At 44.4% G+C, this 24,338-nt stretch overlaps 1 protein-coding gene across 16 annotated transcripts in view; it reads left to right on the top strand.

Annotated features, from left to right (window-relative positions):
* The window catches only part of Atp8a2 (ATPase phospholipid transporting 8A2), a 532,902-nt gene that overhangs the window by 195,330 nt on the left and 313,234 nt on the right, over positions 1–24,338 (top strand). The window contains exon 25 of one of the 16 annotated variants that reach the window (XM_039094005.2): positions 284–23,380. The exons of the other annotated variants lie outside the window; for them this stretch is intronic. Coding sequence (XP_038949933.1) covers positions 284–319 — 36 coding nt within the window. The 3' untranslated portion in view covers positions 320–23,380. Of the gene's footprint in view, positions 1–283; positions 23,381–24,338 lie in introns of those variants that run through there. 16 annotated transcript variants of the gene reach the window in all.

Raw genomic sequence — 24,338 nt, 5'->3', positions numbered from 1 at the left:
ACCCAGGGCCTCATATGCACTAATACTTTAACATCGAGCTACCTTTCCAGAGCATGCGTGTGTTTCAGGCGCTTTCTGAATTGAACCCCAAGCAGATGTAACTTCCTAATAGAAAACTGCCTTCCTCTAAGTACTCAGCAACGGCCATGCTTCTGCGGGAGAAGGAGCGTAGGCTTGCTTCCCCTTAGTCGTGTGTTCAAGGTCCTGGGAATGGCATCCGTGGCTTTGGAAGACATTATAGTGAAGGCCCTGAAGTCCTCAGTCACTTACTTGTTGCTTGTAGGTTACAAAGCCGGAAGAGGAGAAGGAGAGGCAATGAGAAGAGGGACTCTGTCTCCAGGTGACGGTTGTGTCACAGCTGCCAGTGACTAAACGTCATTTATATTTTAAGTTGCCAGGTGACCCAGTAATCTTAACAAGATAATTTAATGTTTTAAAGAGTATGAATATGGTGGGTATCACATAGTGTTCGAGTGGTGTACTTCCCAAGCATAAATTACAGCATCTCAAGATATTTCATGTTCTAAAACCCAGGGAGACACATACACAGTTATGTGTTTGTCAAATGAGTGATTTGCCGTTAGTCGCTGGATAAGTACACGCCGTGTGAACTATACTTGCCCATGGGTGGTCTTGTCTCTGAGCTACTTTGCAGAAAAATAGTCAATTTACCCCAATAAAATGATTGGTGTAATTTTCCTGATGACTGGCCCTGTCCAGTTTTTCACTTCAATTTCGGCTCCTGTATGTTTAACCAAGCATATTATTTAAAAAAAAAGTAAATGTCTTCCATCTGCACGAGTATGTTGCCTTTGGTAAGCTTGAGTTAGCTGAGATCTAGAAGGTTTTCTCTGCATGTAAATTTTCTCAGACTACACTAAACATTTTTGGTTTTCTTCACTGGTATACAGTAACCACAGGGGCTTAGGTCAAGGCAGTCTTGGGCAGTTAGGTTTTGGAGCCAAGTTGGCAAAGGCAAGAGTGGCCAATCAGAACTGTGGTGGAAGGAAAACAAGTTCCTTCCTGGACCTAGTGGAGGACTGTCCTTACATCAGCAAGTAGAGGATTGAGCCTTGGGGTGGAGAGGATCGAGAAGAGCTAGTTAATGAGCACAATGCTTTCTACCTTGGTCTGATCCCTTCCTGGAAAGACACATACGGTATTTGAAAATACTAAATGCTTGCAAAAGGGTGAAGAGCTCTAATACTACAGATGTTCCTTGACATGCTCAGCTCTGCTCTTCCGAGTGTTGGAGGTAACTGTCTTAAACTAGGAATGTTACCACAGTGTGTGCACTCTAGCTGACAGTTGACCCTTCGGGTTCTAAAATACACAGACCTTGGCAATTCCAAGCTTATTAAATTATGCCTTCTTGTGGGAACCAACGTTGGTGTGTTGGAGCAGTGAACGGAGAATGGTTCTTTTGGAGAGGCAGGGTGATGGGGTCTCCTTACAGCCTCTCCCCCCACCCCCAAACTGTGGCTTGTTAACATTTCAGTCCATAGGACGTGGTAAAAAGTGGAGGTCTCTTGCATCATTTACCTGTTACTTTGAGTTCTGTGTTGATCTTCTGAATAACTAGAAATTAAGTAAAATTACTTATGAACCAAAAGGTCTTGGCATGTAGGCGGTTGCTTTAATTTACTCCTTGCAGTGGCAATGCTTACAATTACATATGGGGCAGCTGGGCTTAACTCCTCAAGGGTCACACAACTGGAGACCAGACCTTCTGGCTCCAACATCGTTATTTTTTATCTCGCCTCAGCTTCTCTGGTGTTCCCCATGCTTTACAGTCAATGATGTCTTGAAGGTGAGTTTGAAGCACTGCTCCAAGTTGAGGGAGTGAATTCAGAACGTTGATGGGATAAGTGATTTGTTTGCTGTGTTTCCCATTTGACAAGTGGAGTTGTGGGCCACTGGAAATAAACAGAAAGACACTAACTAGAAGGACACTAAGTGGAACTGTCAGCTCAGTTCGCAGCAGATGCACGAATGAACATGATAGACAGGTGTCTTAAAAGATAATTATGAAGGTGCTGGGTGAAGGAATGCTTGGGGCTGGATAAAAGAAAGGGGTGGATAATTCTTTTGATGTGCACGCTTGTTTTATTTTGCTATTTAGACAGTGCTCTCACTTGCCTGGAACTCACTAAGTTAAAGATCCTTTCTTATCCTTTCTTGCCTATCTTTGCCTCCAAAGCTTTGGGATTATATGTGCACACCACCTAACTTGCCATTTTATAAATGCAGTGTGTGTGGATCAAGCTCAGATCTTCATGCTCATAAGACAAGTACTTCATCAACTGAGCTATTTGCCCTAGTCCCACAGAGAACACCTTTAAGACAGGGCAGCTAAGAGAGAGCCCTTGCTGACTCTCCCATACTAGCCAAGGTACTAGATTTTCCCCTTGACCAAAGATATAATTTGGCTAAGGGGAAGAAAGGTTGATTCTGATTCATGATTTCAGAGAGTTCAGTTCATGGTTGCTTGGATCCATACTCTGAGGCAGAGCATCATGGCAGTGGGAGCTGGTGGTCTTCGTCATAGAAGACAGGAAGCAGAGAGAGGGAAAGCAGGGAAGAGCTAGTGCAAGATGTAGCCCCACAGGGCATGCTCCGATGGCCTGCTTCCTCTAACTGGGTCTTGCTTCCTACTAAAACTATTATAAACCATTATATTGTGAATCTATCAGAGGATTCAAACACTCACTGTCAGCTAACCGTCTCTAGAAAAGCCAACACAAAGCCAGATATGTACTTCCCCGATCTCTCAGACAGTCCAGTCAAATCGGCAATCCAGATTGACCACCACATCTCCTTGCAAACCCACTGCAGAGGCACGAGAATCCTTGACCTGAAAGCCAGGAAAAGAAGTCCTTGCTAGACATAGGACTGCCTGGCTCCTTAGCATTGGCCCAGCCCAGCCCTAGAGTACAAGAAGCAAATGTTTGTTGCTGTGCTGCATGGTCAGCATACTCCATTATGAAAGCCTTAGCCAACAGAGGAAGGTGCTGCCATTGATTAAGAAGTGTATAGTCAGCATTCTGTCACCATGGGAACAAAAACTCTGAGGTAAGCAATTTATGATGGACAATTATTCTGTCTCCCAGCTTCAGCCCAGGGTCTTCTGACCTGGTTGCTTCCAGCCTGTGGTGAGACAGTACTCCATGGTGGCAGCTGTGCAGGGTCAGGCAGAGTTGTTCACATCCTGCCATTCAGGAAGCAAAGAGGGACAAGAAGGGATCCAGTCCTCACATCTCTGTCCAGGCCTCACACCCTGAAGGTGCCACCACCTTCTAGTAGTTGCCACACAGGGGCCTTTGGGGACATTTTAAGATCCAAATGACACCAAATGAGGACACTTGTTATTTAGAATACTTAGAAAGCTGAATGTTTTGTCCATGGAGAGCCTCTGCCCTGTTGGATTCCATTCTGACAGCATGCAGAAATGTCCTGAGCCAGTAAGGATTAACAGTAAAATTCCCGTGGGGGCTGAGGACATTATGAGGAGCCTTGTCTATCAGAAGGTTGCTGATGGAACCTGGCTTCTGAAGGATGCCTTATTTTGTGACCTAGAATTTTAATGTCATCAGGTGCACAGCATGTGTGTGACAAACTCTTACATGCCTAGCAGACACTCCCAGGCCAGTTTCACTTTTAGAGACAAACACATGTGCTATCTCCAGATTTGGGATTGTTTGCCTTAGGTCCTCACGTTTTTCTGATCTAAGTTTTCCCCTTAATGTTAGGTTCTGGAAGTAAGTTGCAGTTGAGACCATTGGCCCAGGAGCCTTATGGTGTCTCATGGCTTTGCACTGGCTCTTTGGATTAAGTCACTCTGCTGAATTTCACTCTTGAGCTGCCTCTCCGACATCTGATCCTTTGTGCTACAGCCAGCATGTGCAGGTGTGTCACTCACTGCCTGTGCTCACTCTGTCCCCTTCTCCTCCCTGCCACTCCCTTCTGCCCCCTGCAGCACTGCCTGTGTGCTAGGCCCGCAGAGACAGATGAGCTCACACTGGAGAGATTAAAAGGGAGAAGTTTACTCTTATTACATCTAATATCAGGGTGTGGCTAATTGACTCCCTCAGAGGCTGATGTAAGAGTGTCCCAGTCTCTGGTGACCTCTGCCCTCTTTGGCTTGTAGATGACTGTCTTGCCCCAGCATCTTCTCAGCATCTTTCTCTGAGCAGAGCTCTGTGTAGATGTCTCCTCTTCCTAAGCATTGGGTTAGGATGTGACCCGATGCTTTTGTCCTGATTACTTCTCTACAGACCCTGTCTCCAAATAAGGCCATCGTCTCATGATCCTGGAGGTCCTTCCTTCAGCGTGTCTGCTCCTGTTGGGCATGGCCCTCCCAGTAACTCTGTCCCTTCTCCATTGTGCTAATAGGCATCTCATCGCAAACATCCTGAGCCTGTGTTTAGTAAGAAGATAGACCCTTTCTCATGGACAGCACGACCAGAGGTCAGTTAGATGCTGTCTCCATGACCTTTCGTTGAGTTCATTCTGTGACTTGTTTATCATTGTCTTTAACCCACGTTGTGGAGGACTTGAACCCAGAGCAGCTCTGCAGCCCATCCTGGGCACTTAGAACATTCCCATAGACACAGCTGGGGTCAAGGCACCCTGTGGCTGTGGGTCTCTGTAGCCAGGTTCGCCAGCACGGTTGAACTACAAAATTCATGTTATAAAGGAAAATAGTATCTAAATTCTTACAGTGGATAGTAAGTGTAAGTGTTTAAATATTCTAAAAATTAAACTATTATTCAGAATACCTGAGTGGTGTCTCCGGGACTGCTAGACAATCCTATAGCAAAGATCCAATGGAATTTTGTCTTTATTATTTAGATATTGATGTCTGGTGGGGGCCTCAACAAGCGGAATGTGGATTTTACTCAGTTTGGCTCAGAGTGTCTGCCCCCATTGGACATTGTACCTGGTACACAGGCATAGGCATCTGTTGCTGGGAGGGCACTGCCAGTAGGGTAGTCCTTTGAGTTCTCTCAAAGTTTCCAGGCGTTCATTCTTTATGCTGTTGTAACAAACAGCTGATTGCCCAGTTACACTCTGTCCTGTCAAACAAAACATGTCAATTAAGATGTAGAGAAGACTATTTCCCCTAATTTAATTCTTCTCCGGGTCTCAGGTACAAGGTCCAGACAGCTATAAGAAAGGACCTATGGTAATCATAATGTCAAAGAATTTTCCTCATTACCCATGCCTCTTAATGTTCCCCATGGGATTGTAATTGAGGAGACATTTACACTGTAAATGGCTGACTTGTGAACTTACACTGCGGTGGAGAGCATCTCAGGCTCTTGAGTCAACCATCAATCTTACTCAAGCTTCTGCTGAAGCTGCCAAGGGTTCTTTGGATGGTTTTCCTGCCTGTCTCCTTCCTCTTACAAGGTCATTATGCCCCAGATAGTTTCCTGGTTACGTATGCTCCATGTAGGGATTACCGTAGCACCAACGCTGTCACTTGTGATAGATGCTGTCTCACTCACAGAGCATGCTCCAGGATGGCATCCTATCATCATGGGACTCTTTTTCACTCTGGACCTTTGGTGTCTGTTAAGTTTGCTCGTGACCCCTTAGATTGACCCTTCTCTGAGACCCTGGGCTACTGCCAATTCTGCCTCACCTCCTGTGCTGTATCAGGAGCAGTTAGAGTGGTTTGTACACCGAAACCCCTAACAAGGTAAGGGTGAGCCCTGAGAGGGGGAATGAGGGACTAGGAGTCAGATTCCTCGGTAGGTAGACAGAGAAAGGGGCCATGACTAAGTAACAGTGAAGTTCCAAGATGAATGGTTTCTTCCCCATCCTCCTGACTCTGGCACCTTAAAACAAAGGCCTTGTGGGCTTTTTCTCCCTTCTGTAGGACTCTTTCCTGATGGGTTGTCTCAACAAGTTGAGGACCAGACCAGACGTGTTTAAAGAACAGTTGTGATCCAATCAGCTTCCCCACCTTTCTTCAAACTGACCAACACCACATCACTCCAAAGATTTTTAAAACTCCTAGGCCTCAGTGAGAAGCCAGGCTGTGGCTTTCCGATCACTGTCCCCTTTGTAGAGGGCCTTACCCCGTGTGAGCCTACTGCATGTGTGTTTCTTTGCCTCTCCCCGAAGCTCTTTTTTTTTCTTTAAACCAGCAAAAACTAAAAATTCCACTCTAATGAATACATATATCCTATTAGCTCCAGTTTCATGGTTTAAGAAGATGACCTTAACTGTATTATAAAATCAGTTTTTTTAATTTTAAATGTACCGCCTTAATAAGTCCCTTACAATCTTCTTCAGAAATACTACTTAATTTTTAAAAGTAAAAGCTGAAATATAAGTATCTTTAGCCGCAGACGTACTGAATGTGTTGCCCCAATGTGCTTAGCATACCACAGCTTTCCAGCTTCGGTAGGGAATGTTTGCCTGTGGATCTGTAACCCACAGAGCAGGCCCCGGGGTTCTTTGTTCCTTTCTCTGCCATTTCTCTCAGGGGTCACCTTCTGCCCTTCCCTTCCCCCTCTCACACCATTTTCTTCCCAATTTTTAATAGAATAATGACTTTAATTTTCCCTAGGCTCAGGAGAAATTCGGTAGCATGAGGTCATAAGCGTCCTGTGAACGTTATATTAATATGTTTAGCCTGCCATTTAGAGGGAACTAAGATGCGCAGAAAGGGAGAAGACAGTGTTGTGTGCCTCTCTTCTGTGGTAAACACTGACCAAAAGCAACTTGGGGAGAAAAGGGTGTGCTTCGTTTTACAACTCCCAGGTCACAGTCCATCCCTGAGGGAGGACGGGGGGTAGGCGCTCAAGCAGGAACCTGGCACAACACAAGTAAGAGCATGAAAAACAAAACAACAGCAATAACAAAAATCTCTTCTTGCTCAGCCTGCTTTCACGGCACTGCCCATGATAGGGTTGGCCTCCTCAAATCAAATCAAGATAATGCCCCACAGACAACCTAACAGGCCAATTTTCTGGAGGCAGCTCCCCAACTGGGGATCCCTCTTTCCTTAGGTTACTCTGCGTCTGGCTGACAATCACTACCCAGAACTGACGGTCTTATAACTTGCACGGCTTCGTGGATCAACTGTATACGACCAGGGACCGTGTAACCCATGCAATGCTCACCTTGCTCAAAGCCTGAAACTGTGCTGGCAGCTGCTTTCAAAGTGAGCGATTGCCGTGTTCCCAGCAGAGCTATCCCACCTCCATGCAGTTAAAGATGTTTTTTTTCCCTCCTCCCCCCGAGCAGGAGACAACGAGACTTGAAACTGTGTGTCTAATGTTTTATTTCTACGTGAACTGAGGCCATCTGGTCATAGGAACTCCAAAGCGTCACAGTTCAGGGGTTTAGTTTTAGGACTGTTGAGTATTTCTAGTTTTGCTTCCAGTTAGTGGAAGGGAAGGTGTAAGGCAATGTATAACTCCCAGGATCCACTGGGGGAAAGTGCACCCCAGGCATTGCGATGTGTCCAAGAGTCGTGACAGCATGGATCTCCAGAGATGACTAATTAGTGGGGACTAAAGCCTTTCCCTCTTTCATGAGGCAACACTTATACGTTGTGACACTAATTTCGCAGTGTCAGTTTTCCTGCCAGCGGGCCCGAGCTTTAATCCTCATTTTACATGCATCGCTGCGTCACCTTCATTCATGAAACTTGGCCAGAGGCAAACAGTTTCAAGTGACAGAGCTGTGGTTTGCTAAGTGCAGCTAGCTGACACACACTCCACACTCCTCCAGTGAATGGAAACACCTTCCAAACCTTCTCTGAGGGAGTGGCTGCACAGGAAGTCTTGAGATGACCGTAGTGTTGATACCTGCCCAAAGTACTTCTTGCTGTACACGCTAGTGACAATAATTGGAGCATTGGCACATGATGTGAGCAATGATTGCTGATTGGCCAGTGAGCAAGATTCCATTCTCTCCCCGATTCTCTGTGTCTATCAAAGGCCACCACAACATCTACTGGAAAAAACAAACAACTCCCCCAAACCTTCACATCCCATTTCCCATCTTTCTTTTGAATTTTAGGGAGCAGTAGCTGCTTCTGGGACTGACTTAGGGCATTTTCTGGGGATTAATTCTGGTTCAAAAGTCTCTGGCTCTGCCCATGGCCACAGGCTTCTTGAGCGAGGGGAAGGTTGAACAGTTCTCCCAGCTTAGCTTCGGGGTCTGCATATTGGGTTGTTGACCCCATGTTTTCTAGGACTTTGTCTGTCTTCAGTGGAATTTGCTTTTCCAGTCTCTGGACCAGTAATTAATCATTTCTCCTGGGTAATTGCTAAATGACAAAACCCAGACATGTTTGTGTGTGGGAAGAGAGCTGGACTTCGGAAGGGACAGTGGCACCATCCTGTGGGACTCTTGTGTGTGATGACAGTGCTCACCTGTGTTAGCCGCCAAGCAGCCTTTAGACGTATGGGCTTGTGCCACTGCGGAAATGAAGTTTTGCTTTTAATTGAAAATTTAATTTCACTTAAAATGTAATTAACTTCATGCAGCTGGTAGCGACTATCATGAGGGGTGAAGCATCTTTTAGACTGCAGACATCTGGACGTGGGTTTCTGTCAGGATAGATTTCTCTCTTTGGTCCTGATGCTTGGGGAGGAGCTTGTAGATCGTAGTCTTGGAAGCCTTTCTTCAGACAGCAACACTTTGTCCTTGGGGTTGACTTTGTTCTAGAGCAAAGACTCACAGCTCATCTGTGATTTGGAGGCCCCACTTCCTCATTCAGATTCTGGAAAGGACACATAGGAAGGACATCTGTGGTTCATTTGCCTTCCAGTGACCCATGGGACATCGGAACAAGGTTTTGCCAAAGTATTTAAAACTGCAGTCCCTGTGAGCCCTTCTTTCAGCTTTATATAATTTGAGACACAAGAAAACCTCTTCGTTTTTTTCTTCTCCATACACACTCAAAATACTTTGCACACCAGATGTTAAGGATCCTTCTTCCCACTAACCAAGCATTTCTCAGGTAGAAGACACCATGGGTAGTGTATAATTTAACTCAGATAGACACCAGATGCAATCTGGTTAGAGTCATATCCCTTCTCTTCAGGGCTCACATATCAGATGCCAGCCACAAGCCCTTCATAGTGACCTCTAAAGTCCTGACTGAAGAGCCATATGTAAATCAGTGGGTTCCCATGACCCCATGACCCTTGATCTCTCCCCTGTTTGGTAATTTGCGAGGGCAGTTACTTCACTCAAGGGAACACAATCGCCAAGCAGCTGAAATGATTCAGAGAGAGTGAAGTACGAAGCAGAGGTGTGGAATTCCATCTCTCTGTGGTAGGCAACCTCTCTTCATGGTGACAGACACCCAAGAGAGGCAACTTAAAGGGAGGAATAGGTTGTTTAGATTCAGTAGATGGCTTGTCACAGGGACCTAACTTCCTTCTCCTAAAGATCCCCTTACCTCCTTGTAGCACTATAAGCTTGGGCCGAGCTATCAATGCCTGACCTTTGAGGGGATGCTCCCGATGGAAATCGCAAAACTCTTGAATCTTGCTCTTACGGCCTGTGTGACAGCTTTGTCACACGAGTGTGACCGATGAAGTCATGGGTTCCTAAGATCAGCCCTTCCTCAGTCAGCCTTTTGCTCTCCAGCCTGGGGTTGAGATAGACCTAACAGTTCTTACCTTCTGACCCTGCCTTAAGTCTTTCCTGTAAGGAGCCCCCACCTTCCTACATCCATTGTGATAACACACGGAAGACTGTTAGCTTCACAGATTCCCAGAGTTTAAGAGCCATGTTGTTCTGGAAATGGAGTGATATTAGTTTTCAGTACCACACACATTCATACACAAGTACTCTGCCCCTCTGCAGCGTCAGTCCCCATCCTGCCTGACTACTGCACAGCTAGACTGAGATGATAACTCAAGAGTCCCACTGTGGTTAGGATGGCGGTAGATGTGAGGGGACACTTGCTCTTTTGAGGGTGCCTTTCTAGTCCTCAGCTCAACTCCCAAGCTACCCTTTTCTGTGGGAAAAAATTGGTCTCCATGCTCACACCCCAAGGAGTTTCTTCACCTCACCACTGAGGGGACTACAGAAGACGCTCTCAGGCCACACAAGGTTTTTCTTTTGGCAAATGGCTTAGCTCTGCTTTTATGCCAAAGTGACAAAATGTTTGTAATTTAGCCTTTTAAGTAAATATATCCAGTCACAGACATGTGTTTGCAGTGGCCAGTGTTCAACTGAGTCCTGAGAGACTGAAGGAGGAAGCCCTGTTGGTTTGTTTAATCCTGTAGCCGTTTTATCCCCTTGGCCAAGAGGATCGATGATTCCTCATGAGCTCAGGGACATCCTTTCCAACAATCCCCAGAGACGTTTACAGATGCAGACCTAAAACACAGCCTTGCTCCAAAGCAAGCATTCATTCTAAGCTCCAAAAGAAAGCATTCATTCTAAGCCAAATATGAGTGGCTGAGAACACAGATGCACGTTGCTCCCAATGACCTGTTCCAACCTAGATATAGTTCCAAAACAAAAGAGAGTCATAAATATAGAAGTAGAGACGTGAGATAGATATGTCGTGCCAGTCCAGCTGAGTCTCTGTTATAGGTTTCAAGTGCTGTCTGATGAATTTCTAGTTCCTTGGGTTTTGGAAACTTGTGGTGTTAAGTTAATGCAATCCAAGGCCTTTTCCTTTTGTCAGAAGCATATCAGGTCTGAGGTGGGCTATGAAAGGGACTAAAAAAGTTTGCTATCATTTTGGCATTTGATATGCAAAATTCCAATTCTCCAGAGTAAAACAAAATCTAATCAGTTGATTGAGCTTCATAATGTTCAGTTTAAGGGTAACTTTAAAAAAAATCAGCCCATACAACTATCAAATAGTGTACTTGACAGATTCAAGTGTGCGCACCAGGGAAGTCAACCTTTCTTCCACAGTGACACGTTACAAAGGATGCAAGCCAAGTCCTGAACATCCGTTACATATCCCACAGGCATGCTGGCAGATTTGATCCCTGGGTGGCTGGTCCTACACAATAGCATGGTTTTCAAGACAAGTAGTAAGATGTGTCATTACACTGAAAAAAGTTTATTTAAATTTCAGCTTACTCTCTTTCAGACACAGAAAGACACACACACACACACACATACACACACACACATACACACACACACACAGTATGCATGTGCAAGATGATAACGATGACCACCTACCTTATTGGAAAACTTCTACATCATCAGCAAATCAATTGGCATTTCCTATGCTGCTTTTTAGTCACAGTGACATCCTCGTGACAATGACGATGACCTTGCAGTAGCCACTTCCTATGAGTTTGGCCAAGGGAAGGGCTCCCATCTAGAAATTAGGCTGTGAAATAAGCTGGCTGGCTGTGCAGTGCCATGAACTACTCAGTAGTCAAGATCATAAGGGCATAGACTGTTTTGCTCATAGTGTTGGTTGATGGAAAAAGCCTACATATTGACCAATGGGTAAAGAGCAAACCTTAATGCTGACCTGGAAACTATGAAAACTTTGCAGAAAATGCAGGAATGTATAAGGACAAGATTGGCTCAGCCAAGCTCGTCATGATTTAGGAGACAGAATCTCCCGGTGAACTGTTAAGAAGCCTTCAGGTTCCTAGTGAGACAGAAACAACAGTTTGGGATTGTGATCTCAAGGATAATGGAGAAATAAATACACTGGCTCCAGGAGTGTTAGCAGTTTCCTAAAAGTTCATGCACCATTATCCAGTAAAGTGGGACAGGATGCTGTCCCCGAGGTAGGTATGGAACAGGCACGTACTCTAACCTGTCCCTCACTCTACTCCTATACTCCCAACTAAACTGTGGGACTGATATGGGGGAAATCTTGGGGTTCTTAATCTCATTAATAAAAGACTTAGAATGGACTCAAACAGAAACTGAAGGGCAGTTTTATTATAGTTTACAGGAAAAAAACTCTCAGGGAGGGGAACATGTAAATCATAGCAGCTCTTCAGAAGAGGAGGGCAGAGGAGAGAAGGGTAAAAAATCTCCTATGGTAGCGTGGGAAGAGTGAGGAAGCTCAAATGTTAGGGAATACATGCTTAGAAATAGGAGGAAGGAAAAGGAAAAGTTACACCTTTCTTAGTAATTTGGAAAAATGGGTGGATTGCGTAGCTGCATGGCCAAGGACTGGTAATCTACTGAGCTAGTGGGAGGAGGGACCTCTGGGAAGGAAAAGTACAACATGTCATCAAAGGACTATATTATTCAGTCTATTTCTCTAACGTGGCTTAAGGTGAGGCAGCCTTCTTGGGGATTGCCTCTTAGCCACAGCTGGAATGTTAGATCCCCACATAGGCCAGAAATTCTTGACCAGATGTAGTTTTTTTTTTTCTTAATGGGTCTTTATTGCTTACTCTAACAAAACTCAATCAAAATCTAGTGAGTGGTAGTGTGTCTGAAGGCATTCAAACAATCTCCTACAGCTTCTCTCAGATGTGCGCACTAAGGTCTGCACCCCGCCCACTCTCACTTAGCTGGTGTTGGCATTGAAAGCCCACGAGTGTGTTTTGGGTGGCCTTTGCTATTCCCTCCCGAGGCTGTGGTGTGTGTGGGTTTTGGTGTGTGTCCATGTGTCCCTGTGTGTGGAAGAAATGGAAGGCCTGTACTGAATACTTCTTCCTTTCCTTCTCTTACTTCAATTATAATTAACTGTGATCAAAAATAGGCCTCTCATAGCTGGTCAGAGACGCAGTAAAGAGGAACCTTAAGATCTTTATCATGGTGCTTAGCAATTAGTTTGAAAGTTGTGAAAGCAACGACTTGGTACTCTATTTATTTGCGGTTCTGTAAACTGTCTTGCATAATTACCTCTGGAATGCTCTTCTAACTTGAAAAGTGAAGAAGCAAAACCAAGAGGTGGACTGACAAGTTTGTGGGAGTGGATTTCAAAGATAGGAGGGGATAGCTTAGAATCCTGCACATTTTCCTGTTAGGTAACTTACTGTCAGACATTGCCCTTTGGGGCAGAGCTCTAAGGAAATCCATGCCATGTCTCCGTGTGAACTGCTACTTCATGCAGAGTGCACATCGAGAAGCAGTAATCTGTAATGGAGGAGGATGGGAGTCTGTGACCACAGGCGAACATGAAAACATCGCCATGGAACCCAATAGCACATCTATCCAGTTACTGTTACATTACCATGGCAGAGCGCCATGGGCAAAGCAGTTTGTAGAGAAAAGAACTTAGTTGAAACTTCCAGTTTCAGAAGGGTTAGTCCATCCATCATTATCGCGTTGGGGATCATGGCAGCAGGCAAGCATTGTGCTGTAACAGTATGTGGGAGCTCTCATCTGATTTGCAAGTTTCAGGGACAGACAGACGGGCAGATAGACAGACACAGACACAGATATAGACACAGAGACAGACAGAGACAGAAACACAGAGAGACATCAAGAGACTAGGGTTGGTAAGGTCTTCTGAAATCTCAAAGCCCATCCCCAATCACACACCACCTCCTCCAACAAGGCCACACCTTCTAATCTAACTCCAATGATAAAAAAAATTACACAACACAATACATACTTGACATGAAAAGTGAACTATCTTACTAAAAATTATAAAATTGTGGCCATGCATTGAAATTAATTTTCTTAAATTTATTTCATGTTATTGTATGTGTATGTATGAAGTGCCCATGGAAGCCAGGAAAAGGCATTGGATCCCCTGGAACTGGAGTTGCAGATTACATTTACAGTCATTAGCTGTTGTATGGGTGTGGGAAGTGAACCCAGGTCCTCTGGAAAAACAGCGAGTACTTTTAACCACTGACCCATTTCTAAGGCCTGACATGAAAATGTTTGGATATTATTGAGTTAAGTAAATATGTGTAATTTATGAAACAAGAATGAGTAGTGGCTGAGGAGTAGACAGCTCGGGTAAAGTGCTTGCCGTACCATCATAGGACCTGAGTTCAGATTCTCAGCACCCAGACAGAAGTCAAAGGCACCTATCTGTACTCGTAACCCTGGTGTTGGCGGGCAGACACAGGATCCCAGGTGCTCACTGGGCAGCAACTGTCGCTGAAATTTTGAGCTCAGGCTCAGTGAGAGATGTCGTTTGTAAAGCTAAGGTAGAGCTCAATAGGGATAGGCATGAGCCTCTGGCCTGTGCATGCATCTGCACAGATAAGAACGCTCACATGCCGGAGCAGGCACACACATACAACTCCTGCACACTCAAAGAGAATACGTTGACAGATTGTATATTTTACAATGTTCAATGTCCTTATACTACTAAATACCAGTGCTCATTACATATAGATCCAATAAATAATGGCATTATGATTTTGCGTCCCTGCATTTAAACCATAGCAAAATTGTGTTGGGAGCGTGTGCATTGGCAGTCAGGCTGCATTCAGGCTTCTGTAGTCTTGGTTTTTAAGCATTTCCTGGAGATAATACGATCTTACTACCTTTGGAAGAAATCTAATATCCATAGTGTTTAAAATCAATACAGCAAACTGTGACATCCAAACAGCCATGGACCCAACACCCAACTTAGGGACCCCATGTGGCTTCCCCCGCCACAGCGTCTGTGTCCTTTCATACCCACCTTGAAGTTTGTATCCTATTCGCATTGACTTCTTAAGAAAGGTTTTTCCTCCCATGTAGGTGTGTAAGCGACCTAGCAGAAATGACAGCATCCCGAAGGGACCCTTATGTCTCTCAATTTGATTATGAGAATATTGAAACAATGGGTATTCCCCCAGGAATCTCGTGTTGGGATAAGGCCAAAAGGCCCTAGCCAGAGAGGAAGCTTGTCTCCAGGAAAGATCCTTCATACAGTTTTAGCATCTTATCAGACTTCAGAGACTGAAGCCCAGACAGAGGTGGAGAAATGGTGGGAACCACACTGACCTGGGACCACTCAGATGTACAGATCCTGTCCCTGTATTTAAACGCTAGTCTCACCTTGGGGCCCAAAGGCATCTTTGGGGAGCATTCCCTGGATCTCTTTATCCCTCTCCCAGAGGGACCACACTGAATAAATCTCCCCTTACTGCTTTCTGTTCTTAGTTAGGCGCTTTTAATTGGCTTTCAGAGGACAAGTACCCCAACCCAGCTTCCTGGGGCTTAAACTGTGAGCTCCAGCTGAGTGGCGGGGGTGCTGTATGGTTAGGCTGTGTGACCTGGAGGATGGAGAATATGGTGTATGGGCCTTCAGGTTTGTTTATTTCATCAACATTGGGAATGTGCTAACATCCTCATGCAGACACAGCCGGGTTCTCCTGCTTCTCACTGTAGGTCATGCTTTCTTCCCTTCTCCTCTTGACAGACATTTAGTGTCCGCTTTTGCTGTTAGGAACAATGTCTTTGTGAAAACTCTTAGACCCGCTTGTCATGTGTTGAACGACTGTCTCTGGCATGTGTTTACGGTGTCATCAGACTCTGTGCTGATGATGAAAGTGACAGTAGCATCAGAACACGAGTCACATGTCATTGACCTCCTGTACCATGTTACCTGGGCTAAGACTTGAGAATGTTGCTGAAGGTGTTCCCTGCTTAAAACAAACAAGGGTTCACCCCCCCCAAGCTGCCAGGAAACCTCAGCAGAATTGTCCACATGGTATTGCTTTTGTGGTCGTGAAAAAATATAGGACTGAGGTGGGTCATGGAGTCTTATATCACAGCTATAGAGCTCTGCTGAAGCTAGGCCGTGTGAAGCAAGGTCATAGCCCCTACAAGGAAACCCTGAGAGGCCACAGCACAAAGCTGCGAAGGTGAATTCTAAATTGCAATAGAGACTCCAGTATGTTGGAGATGTTGGACCATGGGATGCTAGCATGTCCGTCAAGGAAAGATACAAGCATGGAATGCAGCTGACTCAAGAGGGGCTGTGTGTGCCATAGTCAACAGAGTTGGAGGGGCGGGGCTAGCTAAGCTCTTTGGTTCCCAGGTGATTTTGTCATGAGTCCCAGGTCCCAGACTCACAGCTGCTGAATTTGGTGGTCTCCTGTCTGGGTTTCCATATTGCTTTGTTTTGATTATGTCTCGCTGTGCCTCATCACTCCTTTTGGGATAGGAATATTTACTCTTTGTCATTGTATGTCAGAAATATGTAACTTTTTTTATTTTACTGTTAATTTTTTCTGAGTGCCAGGAAAGACTCAATCCTTACACCTTTGAGGATTATTAGAACTATTAGAGGACATGGGGAGTTCTGAAGTGGACTGTGTTTTAAGTTATGAAATGACCATACACTTATGGAGACAAGGAATGGAGGGTTATGGTTTAGAGTGATATGTTTGCAGGTCAAGTTGACAAAGGGTGAACTTGTAGTAGTCTCTAATTACTGTCAATCTAACAGGATCAAGAGACATCTAAGAGCCAAACCTTTGGGCATATCTTTGAGGTATCATCTAGATTGTGTTAACTGAGGTATAAAGACTCCCCCTAACTGAGCGTAGCACTGTTCTATGGACTGTGGTTCCAGGCTGAATAAAAGGGAGGAGAGCTCTGCATTCTGACTGTGGACGCCATGTGTGATCAACTGACTCCAGCTTCTACCGCTATGCCTTTCCAAACCATGAAGAACTAACTGTACCTTCAACTGATGATCCAAGATATACCTTTATTTAAGTTACTTTTGGCAGAATTTTCTGTCACAGCACTAAGAAAAGTAATTAATACATATGTGAATGAAATGAAGTCACAGTCAGAAAGATGTCTGCTTTGCTGCCTATGTTATTACTTATAGTAGCCAAGATATGTAATCAATATGGCATCCATTAGCAAACGGATGAAGAAATATGGTGCCTATGCACAGTGGAATTCTTTTCAGCCTTTAAAATAGTAAATCCTATCATTTATGAAACATGCACCATTTATAAAACATTTAGCACAGTGCCTATTATGCTAAAAATGAGCAAGACTGAGAAAGACAAATGCAGCATGATTTCTTAAGTGAAATAAAAATTATTAAATTCATGGGATCATGGAGCATAGCAGGGAGTACCAGGAGTGGTGGCATTGGGGAGATGGTGGTCAAATGATACATAATTTCATCTAGGCAAGAAGAGTATGTCCTAGAGATATGTTACACAGAGTAAGGACCATAGTTAATAGCAACGTATTATCTATTGGGAAATTGATGAGGTAGATTTTAAATGTCCTTTTTATTGGATATTTTTTATTTACATTTCAAATGTTATCTCCTTTTCCTCACCCAACCACCCACCCCTCCCCATCTCCCCACCCTGACATTCCCCTACACTGGTGGGGGGGGTCCAGCCTTGGCAGGACCAAGGGCTTCTCCTCCCTTTGGTGCCCAAGAAGGCCATCCTCTGCTACATATGCAGCTGGAGTCATGGGTCTGTTCATGTATAGTCTTTGGTTGGTGGTTTAGTCCCTGGGACCTCTGGCTGGCTGATATTGTTCTTATGGGGATGCAGACCTCTTCAGCTCCTTCAATCCTTTCTCTAACTCTTCCAATGGGGACCCAGTTCAATTGTCGGCGGCCAGCATTCGCCTCTGTATTTGTCATGCTCCGGATGTGCCTCTCAGGAGACAGCTGTATCAGGCTTCTGTCAGCATGCACTTCTTGGCATCAGCAATACTGTCTGGGTTTCATGGCTTTATGTATATGGGCTGGATCTCCAGGTGGGGCAGGCTTTGAAAGCCATTCCTTCAGTTTCTGCTCCAAACTTTGTCCACATACCTCCTCCTGTGAATATATTTGTTCCCCCTTTTAAGAAGGAGTGAAGCACCCACACTTTGGTCATCCTTCTTGAGCTTCATGTGGTCTGTGGATTGTATCTTGGGTAATCTGAGCTTTTGGGCTAATATCCACTTATTAGTGAGTGCATACCATGTGTGGTTTTTTTGTTTTTTGTTTTTGTTTGTGTATTTGTGTGTGTGTGTGTGTGTGTGTGTGTGTGTGTGTGTGTGTGTGTGTGTGAGAGAGAGAGAGAGAGAGAGAGAGAGAGAGAGAGAGAGAGAGAGAGATTGAGAGAGATTGGGTTACCTCGCTCAAGATGATATTTTCTAGTTCCATCCATTTGCCTATGAATTTCATGAAGTCATTGTTTTTGATAGTGGAGTAGTACTCCATTGTGTAGATGTACCACATTTCTGATTCCATTCCTCTGTTGAAGGGCATCTGGGTTCTTTCCAGCTTCGGGCTATTATAAATAAGACTGCTATGAACAGTGGAACATGTGTCCTTGTTATATGTTGGAGCATCTTTTGGTTATATTCCCAGGAGTGGTATAGCTGGGTCCTCAGGTAGTGCTATGTCCAGTTTTCTGAGGAACCACCAGACTGATTTCCAGAGTGGTTTTAAATGTTCTTAATACACAGAAAAATAAGTGTATGAGGGATCTGGTTGCATGCATTAACCCACCTTAGTCTTTCCACAACACAGGCATACATCAGAGCATCACATGGAACACTATACACTTATTTACACAAAAGAAATTCTTTTGGAAAATTACCAAGAGTTGAAAGTTCTTGGCAGCTGTCCAGATGTCACCTGTTTGCAATATACATCGACATACAGGCTCTTCTTCCTCGCGGGGTCTTGTTTTCAAGCCTTTCAACAAAATGAAAAGATCTCAGAGTCTGAGTTCCCTTTCTGGGTGTTACAGGGACCCCATGCTGTGTGACCTGGGATTCAGTGCTGAGACTCGGTGCCTCTGTTCACTGGCTTATGAATGGGACGCACAGTGAGCTTCCAGCAGGTTGTGAGGATGATAGAGGACCAGAGTGGGCAGGGCTTAACGAGCACGCTGCCCTGCATGGGAGGCTCTTACTCCTAAAGCCAGAGACCTACAATTTTAAAGATGTGTGCCTTCCATAAACTTACTCTTAATGGGATTTACAGAAGGAGCCAAATAAATCATAGCTTTATGGAGTCAAAGTGACAGAATGCATAAAGCAGTTCTTAGGAGGAGCACTTACTCTGGTCTGGCTTTCAGTTCACGGGGGGCACTCTAGTTTGCAAGCTGTACCATGACCAGAAAATGTTTCTTCTATTCAGTAAGCTCTCCCTAAAACAATTTATGTTCTGTAGCATATGATATGTTGAAGATAGGCTGTCCGGTAGTTACACGCAAAGTTTTCTGTAAAATTTATTGTGCCTGTTTTTGTTATTTGGGGCATACCTACTGAGTGAGTTAACACACAGTGTAGCATTTATTTACAAGAGTGAGCTTTTGGTAGATACATGCCCAGAAGCACACACTGCTGTTTATTGCCGTGTCTGAGCTGCCCGTGGTTTGCTTTATCTCTTTCACTGGTCAGATGGTAGTGATGCGTCTTTTTTTTCTCTCTCTGTTTACTCCGTGTAATTGATAGCACCGTGGTTTCCTGAATGGCCGCCTTGAACTCAGTGAAGTGTTGGGATCTAATTGAGAGTGGGATATGTCAGGCCACTTGGTACCAAGCCCACTCATGTAGATGTGCAAACCAGCGCTTCAGTGAGTCGCAGCTGATTGAATTACAGAATGATTATCTCAGCAGACCAGTACTTGCTTTTGTCTCTACAATCCCCTAAGTTATATTACTTGAAAAACAAGAATAAAATAATTAGCAGGCAGATGTTCATCTAGGATTACCTATGTCCAAACCACAGAGAGGTCCAGGCACCTCCCTTGGCCATCAAAGTTGGTGGCTGCCTCTTTTACTCTTTGGTGGTGTTTTAGTAAGACTTTATGTAGTCACAGTGACAAGATACACAAAGCGAGTCTTAGGAGGAATATTTACTCTGATTTGGCTTTCAGTTCAGGAAATGGCCTGGCTCTATTCTGTGTGTAGCAAGGCAGAAAGGCACTGAAGGAGAAATGCCTGATGGGAGAAAATGCTCACCATGTGGCAGCCAGGGAGCAAAGACTGTCTAAAAGAGCTGACTGCCCACTTACCCTTCCTACTTCCTCTGGCCTCCAGCCTAAGGGACAGGGCTCACTGCCCACGTTCAGGGTAGATCTTTCTCCTTAGTCAGTCATTGGTGGAAACGTTCTCAAGGCACTCCAGAGGTGCTCCACCTACCCATCAAGTTGAACCATCAATATTAATCATAACAATGGATCAGTCTCCCTGTTGTATTCTCTCTTCTAGATAATATCATTTGCTTTAGACACCTCCAAATTGAAAACAAAATCCAACAAGCCCAAACCTGTGGCAGGTTCCACACAATTCTCTGTTCTGACCACCCAGAGTGCCCCCCAGAGCCCTTGGCTGCCTCACTGCAATGAGCAGATGGATCTGACCTGCTTTGCTAAGTTGATACCCAGCCGTCTGTGGGTGAGGTTGGTGATGCTATCTATCTGCTTGCATGCCTCGTGGAGCATGTGAAAATGTAGGGCTCTGGGAAGAGGTCCCACAGAAAGCAAAAACTTTTAAAGGAAGGTGAAAACCGGCTTCTGTATGTAAGTAAAAGGCATTTAGCAAGCAGTGTTGAATGGCTGTGAGCTTGACGCCTGCTTAGTGTCCAGGAATGCCGGTAAGTCACACCAGAGAGATTTGCTGACGTGATTTGATTAGCTTTGCAGATAGAAGATGAGGGTGCTTTGAGACCCACTTAGAAAAATTTCTTTCTAGAAGCTATCGATTGCACTGATTACAATCACAGCAGGTTTCAGCCTGCTGCCCAAGTCTGGAGCTTTAGACAAGTTAAAATCAACAAGCATTCTGCGATCAGGTTTCATTTAATTACACTTTGCTGCCAAGTCCACCTTTCAAGGCCAACTTCCCTGCCAGGTGCCTTTCAACAGTGCCCAAGCAGAGAAGAACCTGCCATTGCACTGTGTACTGTAGCCAGCATTACTCTGAGACCAAATCTCTGATTTATTTCACGATAAGGCGTCTCTGCACCTCTGCAAGGGGATTGCCTTGACTGCTAACATGAGGCTGTGGAAGCAGGTCCAGCCCAGTCAGCTTTCCTCCAAAGGAACAGAGAAGCATTTTAGGCCTTTATCAGGAAGATGTGTTCCAGGAAAGAGCAACCTTAGCTTTTACCTTCCCAGATCACTTTTCTAGCAAGCATGCGAGGACCCACAGCACAGGTATCTCCCTCCCTTTGCAAACAGACAGCCTCTGCTTTCCGGCTTATTGCATTAGTGAATTAGTACTGTAAAGACTAGCTCAGAAGTCAGGTTGGCAGCTGTGCCTTTGGGGAAATTTAGGGGAGAGTGACCTTCCATTTCTAATAAGCATGGTATTACACCAGGAATTGGATTACCAAGAGCCTAGTTATTCCCTTGGATTTGCTATTAGCCTCTTCCCCCATTTTACTTCTACCAAACTCTACTGAATGGATACCAATTGTTCCTTACTAGGATATTGTGAGCAAGGAGCTCAAAGTCTTTCATGCCAAGCCCTTTGCTTTGAACGACTTTGAGTCTTGTAAATGTTAGAATTTGTAAGACATTGTCTCTGAAGTCTGTTTCTTTCTTCCTTAAGTAAAATGGGACAAGACAACCCATTATCCTCCCACTCTTTGCTAGGGTGACAGGCTTGAGTTTCTTCCTTATAGCAAAACAAGTCACTTTTCTTGAAACTTTTTTGTGACTTTAAAATTCACATGGAATCTCAATGGGCCAGACATTCCATGACAACAGAAGACATGAGAAGAAGCTGCGACCTATCACTTGGTGGACAACATCCAGTTCGAAAACAGTGCAATGCTAGGGCTGATGAATGGCGGTACCCAGAAGGCAAGTGAGAGGCAGCTAGCCAGCAAACTGGATCTAATTTAGCATCAAACACCGCTTCCAAATAAGATAAGAAGTTTTTATGAGGAGAGTTGGCCTAGAGAGAGATGGGGGTCTCCAACCAAATGTTCAGATCCCTACAAGTAGGATCTAAACTGCAATAAGGAATATTATAGATCAACTGGGTATAAAAGAGACCACAGTGTAGACTATAATACTAAACTGAGCCACAGTGCCAAAAGCAGAGTTTTCTTTTATTAAGAACTCCTTGAGTGGAGTCTGCTGAGGGATCTTTGGTCTCTGGCAGTACCACAGCTGGTTGGGTGAATCCCCCACACAGGCATCTGCTAGGGCAGGTTAGTGAGTGCTAAAAATGCTCACGGCTTTGTCCCACTCACCAATGCGAATGGTCAAGAAAATGTTTGCAAAGAATACCTTCCTCTTGGTTATTGTATTATTGGTACCTATTGTGAAAACGTAAGAGTCACTAAGGCTTGGCCCAACAGTAGCCGTATTGCTTGGTTGTGTTTCTTGCATTGAGAGTAACTATATCCTTAGAACTGGGTTTTGGAGTTCCTTCCATGTGCTGGGCATTTTATAAGAAGAATGGTTTAGATCTTTTAGCAATTGAGTGAGATGCAGAATACATTTTAACGGTAAATCTGTGATTGTGTCTTGTTTCTGTGTTGTGTGCTCATAGGTTTATAAGAAGCAGAATAAACTTTTATGTATGGTGTGGCAAATCGGTTCTACTGGGACACAGGGTCTTTGAAAGTCAGGATTACTGTGACATATAAAGTCTTAGGCTGGGCCCATAGTGAGATCTACTTAGCAGGCACTGCCTGTGGGATCCATCTGCTCCACTATTCCATGCTTCTGCCACTGCCTAGGGTTTTCCCCACTGGTTACAGGTGTATATTAGCGTGATAGAATGCATAGTATTAAGTACCAAAATTATTTTCTACTCATACCTTTATTGATTTTGAAAATACTTCAAGCATTTTGTTTTTATGTATATTGACTGGTCTTCAGTCTTTGTTACTAAACACCAAGATGGTATAGCTTATCTCTAGTTACACATATTGACCACCAAAGACTGTAAGGCTGGTCTACTGCTCTTTCTCTCGCTCACCAACTAGTGTCTCAGTTTTACACTACATAAACTGAAAATTCTTTACAGCAGAAATCTGAGGACTGCAGAGATGGCCCTGTGGGTAAAAGTGCTTGCCACAAAGGTGTGAGGACCCGAATCCACACCAGCAGTACCCACGTAGAGCTGGCTTGGCAGTGTGTGTCTGTAATCCCAGTGTTCCATGAGAAGATAGGAGGTGGAGGATACATGGAGCACTTCTGGGTGGGAGTGTGGACTTTTACTTCAAGTGTTCCTACAGGAAGATAGGAGGTAAAGGGGAACATTTCCTGGAGGCCTCCCAGACTAGCTACGTGGACGTATAGCAACAAACAACAAGGAGACCTGCCTCAGACAGGGTAGAAAGCAAGGGCAGATGCCCACAATTGTTTTGTGATCCCTACATGTGTGAATTGCAGCATGCAGAAACCTGAACTCACAAAGGAATGTGTAGGGCACACAAATATCACTCACGCACACACACACACACACACACACACACACACACACACACAGAGAGAGAGAGAGAGAGAGAGAGAGAGAGAGAGAGAGAGAGAGAGAGAGAGAGAGAGAGAGAGAGAACAAACAGTGAAAATGATTTAAAATGCAGAGTAAAGTATTTTGTATAGTTCTGGAAAGAGCTGTCCGTGTATCATTGGGTAATGCACAAATTGAAAGCAATGAGATCCTGTGTATCCTGTCTATCCACACTAATGTGTGTGTGTGTGTGTGTGTGTGTGTGTGTGTGTGTGTATGTGTGTGTAATTATAATCACATCATTTCTCCCTTCCCTTGCTCTTTCAAATCCATGATCTCTTTTTCACTAATTATATATATAATTAATATATATGTCTCCTCAATCTATATAATGCTATTTGTCTGTATGTGTTAGGTTTTAGCCCCAGTGAGCATTAGTACTTGGTTGAATGCATCCTTGGTAACTGCTGAGCTGTCATTAAAAAACCAAACAACATGCACTAGATTAAAATATGAGCAAAAGAACAAGATACCAATTTGCAGTGGCTACATGGAATGTGGCTCAGTGACATCATTCATTTGGAGAGCCAATGGGAACAAAGGATTTTATGCATTCAGTTTTCTTGGGAGTGAGACACCAGATTGCCTGTATTTGAAGTCTGTTTTGGTTTCCAGTTTCCCTGACTAGGAACACATTACTTGGCTTCCCCATGTGTAACATGCTATCATAGTAAAACCTGCCTAACTGTTTTATGGATATTTAAGTGACTTAGTGTATACGAGCATCTCTGAAGGATGCACAGTCTGATGTAAGCAGGGCTAGCACACATTTGCTCACTCTGCTTGCTGTGAGCAGAAGTTAAGTGGGACAGGAAGGTGGCTCACAGAGTCATAGATGGAGGCATCTGGACGAGAGCTTGCTGAAGTTCTGAGCTCCCAAGACGATGTCCTCTCTCAAAGAAAAACAGAGTTCAGAGGCTAAGGGTCTGAGTTCTTCTGTGAGCCTGCTTGTTGTAATCTGGTTCCAGAGAGGATGCAGGCCTCCAGTCAACTTCACTATTCCAGCT

The sequence above is a fragment of the Rattus norvegicus genome, chromosome 15 (assembly GCF_036323735.1).
Source record: "Rattus norvegicus strain BN/NHsdMcwi chromosome 15, GRCr8, whole genome shotgun sequence".
NCBI lineage: Eukaryota > Metazoa > Chordata > Mammalia > Rodentia > Muridae > Rattus > Rattus norvegicus.
The sequence above is the reverse complement of the archived record's forward strand: the minus strand, read 5'-3'. Positions and strand labels throughout refer to the sequence as shown.